The following is an 8,323-nucleotide window of genomic DNA, read 5'->3' as shown; positions in this document are numbered from 1 at the left end:
TTAAGGGCTCACATATACCTGGGTAAATTGGGAAAATCGATTTTTCAAAAAGGTGCTCATTCGAAAGTACTGTCCTTCGAGTGTCTACCCTGAAAATTTCATAAAGAAATTCGCAGTAATGACGAAGTTATAGCGTTTCGTAACTGTCCTGGTAAGCAACGAATAACGGTCGGGCGCAGGTAGACGCGGCCTTTGTCATCTGTTTGGCTATAGTCTACGTCTACACTACACGATTTGGGTGTTCTCGCCCCTGTTGGATTCTACGTATTTATCGTCCTTTATACATATAGCAAGAGCATGTTCCGACAAGTTCCGACAAGTCTAGAGAAGATCCGTCATATGGCCCAGGAATCGATGATTTCATGTAAGTTTAAAAATAAACCAGTTATTCCATTGTAAAGTGGAAGCAAAACTTTAAACGTGTTTTACTCGAAACAGTATTTTCAAAATCGGTACCAGAAATATCTCCGCAACTACTGAACCGATCGGGATCAAATTTTTCAAAGTTATGCTTCACACAATAATCTAGTACTTATCGAGCCCTTTTTTCGATATTTTACATAGTTTTTTTTTTCTTATAATTACTCAACAATTTTAAGGCGAAAAACCGCCAATTTTATGCAAATGACTGCCATGACCCGAAAAAATTGAATTCGCAAATTCCGGCTCGATAAGTACTAGTTCTGTCTATCTACTTTGAGAAAATATTTTTTTTTTTTCAGATAAGAAATGGCGGAGGCACGTCTGGTACCGCGAACGCTCTCGAAAAAAACACACCCCGGAAAACGACTGCAATTTTTTTACCATTCAAAATTTTCGAACCCAATTTTCACACAATTTATAATAAATGCCATACTTCAAAATGTTTATTATGGTTTTTTAAAAAAATGCAGTTTTATACACGAAAAAAAATCTTAAACATAACCCTACTTCTAGGTGCTCAGCTATATGTGAGCCCTTAACAGGTAACGTTAACAACCCTGAAATAACATAACTGTTATTATGATAAAATGGGATACATACTCGGCCTGATTCTCGATTCAGGTCATTCTATTTACATGGATAATTTTTATAATTCCTATGAATTGGCCAGGCAACTAACTATTCGTGGTACTTATTGTACTGGCACACTCAATGCCAAAAGAAGGCACAACCCCAAAGACGTCCTAACAAAAAAACTCAAGAAAGGGGAGTCCATTGCAAGGTATTCTATTGGGAAATGGAAAGACAAGCGTGAGGTTTTGTACATATCCACTGAGCACGGAATCGAAATGGTAGAGTACGTGGATAAGAGAGACCGCAATAGAGAAAGACCAGCGCCGATTTTGCATTACAACAGACACATGGGCGGTGTCGACAGGCAGGACCAGCTGCATTCCTACTACCCCTGCAATAGGAAAACGCTGAGGTGGTATAAAAAATTAGGTATTCACTATATACAACTGATGCTACTAAACTCGTTTCTCTTATATAAAAAATTTTCTGGCTGTAAAATGTCGTTATACGAATTTAGACAGTCACTCTTGTGTAGTCTTTTAGAGATACAGTTAACCGGAGAGAAGAAACCGCCTACAAGAAGGAATGCGTCAAAACACGTCCTGACGAAAATTGGGTCAAAAGCGAAGGACAGACGTATAAATCGAAAGCGGTGTAGAGTATACTCTACAAAGGAAATAAGAAAACGCACACTGTACCATTGCGAAGAATGTCCAGAACAACCTGGGTTTTGCGTCGGTGACTGTTTTGACATTACCCACGAATAGGATGCAGTTTGGTAGTTTTTTTTATTTTAAATTTCACAAAAGCTTTTTTGTTTTTGTTTTCACAGAATTTGTTTCTTCTTCAGTTATTGAAAAATATTTCTATTATAACAAATAAAAATAATATCACAAAAGTTTGATGTGTTTGACTAAAGTTATCCTTTTCGAATGTATGACCCCAATCGGGGCCATCAGCACTGCACCAGAAACTTTTAGTCAGGTGCACGTGTCAATAACGAATAAAACACTGTATACACACTTATTACAAACAATAAGTAGCCTTAATACCAGAAACAACAATAATTTACGAAAAACACGATGCCGCTTCTGGGGTGCGACACGCTCTAAAATTCGCAGTCAGTGTTAATTTATACTTTTTAAAATTTTTATTTATATCAATTGGTTGATAGCCAATGTTTAACATGTTCACTGCATAAGTATTTTCCTGCTCCACCCTCCTGTGCAGTATGCTTTTTTTTTTCGAAAAACATTGGCAAATACTTCAAGAAAGTTCATAATTTGCACAAAAAGTGTTCAATTTTTACATGACGCACTACGTGTGTCATACGAATTTGTGACAGAATCTGAAATTATTATTCTACAAATCGAAGTGTTTACTTTTTTTTGGAAACTTTTCGTGGTCAATACTAGAGTGACTGGTAACATCAAAAGTTGACACCCCAGGCACATCATTCTCATATGAGAACTCACCCCTAATGACGCAACAGGTGTGTCATATGAATTGTTGTTATTCTCTTCACAAGTGTGGTAGGATGGAAGAATAATATGTCACCACTCCCTCACGTTAAGTCTTTGACTTCTGGGATAAACCTTGCAACTGGGATGAGTGGTAGACATATTATTACAATTATTTTGAAAAATGATGTGAGAAAAAATTATAACTTACTGTCAGTGACAATTACTGCCCCTGAACCCTTATCTAATACTTCAACAATTTTCGTTTTTGATACCAATGCACCTTCTTGGGGTAAATCTCCAACAATTTCAAGATACTGCTCTCCATGGAGGATACGTTCTAGACTGACAGTTTTCCCAGGGATGGCGTTTTGTGTGGCGTTAGACATGTATACAGCTTGAAGTGCTGGGAGAACGTAAAATGTTGGCAAAATTTGAAAATCATCGTGTAACTCGTACAGAAATTTCAGTTCTTCTGGTTTAGCTACCGATGCACCAACTGTGAAATAAATATATGTATGTAACTATTATTGGTATACAAAATGAAACTTTTCTATTGTTATCAATAAATAAAAACGAAGAAAGCTTACTTCTGTGTTAGACTAAATGATATGTAAGAAATTACTCATTGTGACCATCCATTAGAATATTTCAGGAACTGTTGTGTATGAAAATTAATGTGTATGAACCTGTTTGTTCAAATTTGGTAACTAATCTTNAAAAGTAATTAGAAAAGTAATTGCTAAATCCATTTTCCATGTAACTGTAATTAAATTAATATAATTCCTTTTTTAAAGAATATACTTTGTAATTGTAATTAGTTCCTTTTTTTAAAAAAGTAATTTGTAATTGTAACTATTTTTAAATTACAAGTAATTATCCAGCTCTGCTACGTACTATTGGAAAAGTGGACGAGGCTGGCTCATGATCAGCTTGATGCTGGTTTTTCAGGCACCATTTTAGGGCACATGGTCGACCATCGCTATATGCGTCCACATGCTGACCTTTTGTTTAATTATAAAATCACTTTGACGACTTTGTTTTTTGGTGGTATATATTTAAATAAAAGTTGTTATCGAGTAAATGGCTGAAGCTGTAACTGCACGATTCCATGCAAAAATGAAATGTTGGATAATACGGCATTAATAAAATGTCAAATATTGGTCAGCGTGTGGTTGAAGCAACGGCCTTCTATTGGTCTACAATAGTTAATTGCAATGACGTTGTGAACAGCGGCCCTAAGATTTAATTTTACACAATTTGATGTAAAAAAAACAAAAGATTAAACTAGAAAGTTTTCAAAATTTGGTTTTGACAAAATATGACTAAATAATGAAAAGGTCAGTATATAATTGTTTATTTCAATTACACAAGGTATAGCAGATTTTGATATCAAGCTATACTAAACATAAAATTTATCAAATAAACTTTATTCTTGTAGACTTTGGCAACTACCAATTTTTTTATAAAATATTTATTAAGTTCTAAATGACTGATTCTAGGCACTGAGTTTGTTAGACATCTCAATCAAAACTTTGTGTCCTTTTAAAAATACAATATTCTCATAATTGATGCTCTTTACAGGGTGCTCAGGAAATTAGTGTAAAAAATGTAGCCCCATAGAACATAAAAAAAGTCAATTTTTTTCTATAGGTTATGGTTCTTTCTTATTTTCGAGGTATGGGGTGCCAAAAATGATTATATAAGATTTGGTACAAGTAAGTTTCTAAGCATAGGTATTTAACATGTCAATATTGTTAATATTTGACCATTTGCTAGAGGGCATTAACTACGATCTCTCCCAGTAATATTTTATGATATAACTTTTTTAAGGTGTTTTTTTTTTGGTGATGTTTTGTATCACAATGTAAAGTTTCATTTTACACAAAAAGACACTTTTGTTAAAGTCGCTAAAAATGTACCGCTTCTGAGATAAAAGTAACTGATTCTAACTAGTTTCTATTTTTAACATACAGATGTCGGCAAACAAATGGGCTTTACTTCAAGGACAATTTCTTTTAGATGAAAAACAAAAAAAAAAGATTTATATCAATTTACTTGGTACAGTTTTGCTCAATTAAACATGTCTTCAAAAATACCTTGTGCATTACAAAAAAATTGATTCATTTTGATGCAGTTATTTTTCTCAAAAAAAAAAAACATATTTGGTAATTTTAATAAGAGCACCTTTTTTGTGCAAAATTATTAGATTGGATGTCACAAAATTCATGTAAGATTTGAATTTTGCGCCATTTGTGTGGTAAAGTGCTGCCAATGAAACAAAAAAGATAGTGTGACAGCTCAGTTCAGGTTTATTAAAAATGGAGCACTACACGAAGAACAACACGTTTTCATTGTTGAGCAATATTTAAAAAATAATGACGGTTTAGCAGGTATAGCTGGCAATTTTCCTACAAAATATGCTTGGAATAGTGATTTAACTTCATCAATTAATTGGGAAGAGATTAATTGAAAAATTCAGGATCAATTAGTGATCCCAAACACTCTGGCCGTCCTTCAACACAAAACACTGAAGTTGTTCGAGAGTATTGCTGAGAGTCCAGGAACATCAATTCGGCACTGTGGTCAAGGAATGGACAGTTTGAGAAGCTCTCTAAAACGTATTTTCACGAAAGATTTACATCTTCACCTTTACGTTTAATTGACTCAAGGACTGAAGCCTACTGACCACGTAGAGCGAAGGACCTTTGTTGAATGGTTTATGGCATTTGGGATTCACAAAATCCACGAGTAATTATTGAGAAACAAATGCATCCACAACGTGTCACTATTTGGAGCAGATTTTGGACTGGAGGCATCATCGGACCATTCTTCAAAAATGCTGCTGGTCAGGCAATAACACATAATGGTGCTCACTATCAGACATGATAATTCAGTTTTTTGTGCCTAAATTGCAAGATACGGATGTAGACGTGTGGTTTCAACAAGACAGTGCCATATGCAATACAGCCCAAGAAACAATTCAATTACTGGTCATTACTTGGTCATGTAAAATTTCCCATTTTGGTGATCAGAATAAGCCGCCTAGATCAATGGATTTAATACTCATGGACTTTTTTCTTTGGGGTTTTTTAAGTCAAAGGGTTTTTGCCAAGCCCACAATCACCCATTGAGGGAAGAAATTGAGCGCTTATGCAAAACGGTCATGGAAAATTTCAACAGAAGTGTGTGTATGTACCAGCAAAGTCATGGAGGCCATTTACCTGATATGCTATTCAATACATAACTCTATACTACTCGTATATACTCTACGGATCTTTAAGTGGGGGTCAGTTTTTTAGGGGTAATAGTACTTGCTCCCCAGAATACGAAACTGAAATTCTTTTTTTTTAATTAAATAAATAGTCGATCTATAATTAGTTTTTTAAGATATACTTTAATATTTGTGTACTGTAGTATTCATGTATTACAAATACATGAATTGTAGGTAACCTACAGTGCATGTGAAGGGAGATAGTGCGGGTCAACGGTGACAAAGCGAAGGGCATCAGTTGTTTCGCATTTGGAGACAGTACATCTAATTGTGAATTTGAATGTTTTTCTTCACTGGAAACCATCAAGACTGTTTACTTTGTGTATTTCATTTATCATTAATGATTACTGCTTGGGTTTTTTGCTAGGTTACTTGTTAAGTAAGTACTGTATGTGTGGCGAACACCCACTAAACTTGCCCATTCAAAGTTACACTCTGTATAATTTACAATTTTTAACTGAAAAACATGTTCTTTATCAAAATCACTTCTGGTGTGAATTTTGGGACACCTTTTACAAGATATACACTATAAAAAACCTAACAAAAAATATTACTGGGAGGGAAAGCAGCTAGATACTCTAGCAAATGGCCAAAAACTAACAACTTGTAAAAATTTTCAATACAATTTTTGAAAAATACATTATTAAAATTAAATTTAAAAAAATCATCCTTGGATAAAACAAAGGACAATTGGCTCCTAGAAAAAAATTCTTTTATTTTTTATGTTCCATAAGCCTCTAAAATTTCTGCACTCAACTCATCTCCCATATATTTTATAACATGGACTGAAAGTTTTTTATTTAGATTTGCGGTAACACTTACGTGAAAAAAATATTCTTTATGTGGTATTTTTCAAAAACTGTTAAAATTACATACAAAAATATATTGTCTTAACACGTTCAATGCGCATGAGCCCGATGTAAGCTACGCCAGTTCAGCACCAGATGCGAACAGCCCCGCTCGGGGTTGTTCTTGTCGCTTTATTTAACGAAGCAGTACAAGTTGAGCATTACTCTAAACTGCATGTGCCTATGTCAGCATCTAGGTTAAGTGTCGGGATTCGAACATTTTTTCGCCGTTTCGCGATATTTGCTTTTGTGCAGTTTCAAGATGGCAGACAGTGACCAGGTACCCTCAACATCTAAAAAACGCAAAGTTACATACAAAAATCCTAAAAATCTCACTGAAGAAGAACTTTTATCGGCATAATTAGAGTCTAGCGATGAGGATGAAGTTTTATTATGTGAAACAGAAAGTGATATTGACCATGAGCAAGGTGATTCTGAATCCGAAGAGGAGACTTCAGACGAAAATGATGCGGGTAGTAATTTTCGATTTTCTATGTTTTTATGTAAATTTTACTAGATACTTTTTTAGGAATATATGACGAATTGCAAACAGTAATTTCAAACGATGGTCCGGAAATCCCAGAAGTCCCAAACTTGACTCATCGAGACGCATATAATGGTTAATATTTTATATTTTATTATTTTACTATGTGTAAAACATTTGTTTTCCTAGGCTCGGTTGATGACAATGTTAATGTTCCAAACTGGCAAGAAATCCCTACAGGTTTGAACAATTTTCCATTTTTGAAAAATAATAAACTTTTATTACCAATTCCTGTCAATAATGAACCTGTGGACTATTTCCGCATGATATTCGACGATGACATACTGAAATTGTTGGTGAATAAAATAAATCACTATGCTGAAGAGTTATTTTGTTCTTAAGGGATTACTGAACAATCAAGACGAAATGCTGAAGTTTATTGCTTTAGTACTTCACACAGGAACAATAAAAATGAATAGACTCCAAGATTATTGGAAGACCCACCCACTATACAATATGAAGTGTTTTTCTGCATTTATGAGTCACAACCGATTTTTACTAATTTTGCGATGTTTAGATTTTGCCAGGAATCCAGTCCACGGAGAGAAGTCGACAGATCGATTATACAAAATACGGCCTACATTGGATTTTTTCAATAATAAGATGGCTGCAATATATTATCCTGGAAAAGAGTTATCCCTTGACGAATCCATGGTATTGTGACGTGGGCGCTTGATTTTCCATCAATATATGAAAAACAAGCGCCACCGTTATGGTATCAAGGTTTACATGCTGACAGAACCCAGTGGTAGGATTATAAAATCAAAGGTGTATACTGGGGCACTAGATGACGGTGGCGGGAAAGGCATTACGACAAGAGTGGTGTTAGATTTATTAGAAGGCATTCAGGCCGAGTATGTATCCCATTTACGTTAAAATGTTATGTTAGAAATAACGTTTGTAAATAACATGCCGTAATAACATAATATCTTATAAGTATCCGTCAAACAGACATGTTATTTAATTGTAATGAAATGAAACAGAACACGGCCGCTATTTTATGTTGTACGTACCCGTTATTTACGAGTTTGCGCTCTACGTTGTAGGTATTTGTTTCATGTTTCATAACAACAGACTACGACTACCGGCAGAACGAAACCATCACAATTAAAACTTATTAATGCTTTATGACAACAGTTTGCTACTAAAGTTAATTTATTGAGCATGAATTTGGGGAAAAACCACACAAAACAAAAAAAAA

At 34.5% G+C, this 8,323-nt stretch overlaps 1 protein-coding gene across 2 annotated transcripts in view; it reads right to left on the bottom strand.

Moving 5' to 3' along the window:
* Nucleotides 1-8,323, bottom strand: part of LOC108915760 (peroxisomal multifunctional enzyme type 2) — a 54,984-nt gene that overhangs the window by 33,239 nt on the left and 13,422 nt on the right. Inside the window, exon 1 of one of the 2 annotated variants that reach the window (XM_023456390.1) lies at nucleotides 2,668-2,951. The exons of the other annotated variant lie outside the window; for it this stretch is intronic. Within the exon in view, the coding sequence (XP_023312158.1) occupies nucleotides 2,668-2,845 (178 nt within the window). The 5' untranslated portion in view covers nucleotides 2,846-2,951. Of the gene's footprint in view, nucleotides 1-2,667; nucleotides 2,952-8,323 lie in introns of those variants that run through there. 2 annotated transcript variants of the gene reach the window in all.

The sequence above is a fragment of the Anoplophora glabripennis genome, unplaced genomic scaffold (genome assembly GCF_000390285.2).
Source record: "Anoplophora glabripennis isolate ALB-LARVAE unplaced genomic scaffold, Agla_2.0 scaffold1457, whole genome shotgun sequence".
NCBI lineage: Eukaryota > Metazoa > Arthropoda > Insecta > Coleoptera > Cerambycidae > Anoplophora > Anoplophora glabripennis.
Note: the sequence above shows the minus strand (reverse complement) of the source record. Positions and strands in the feature narration are given on the sequence as shown.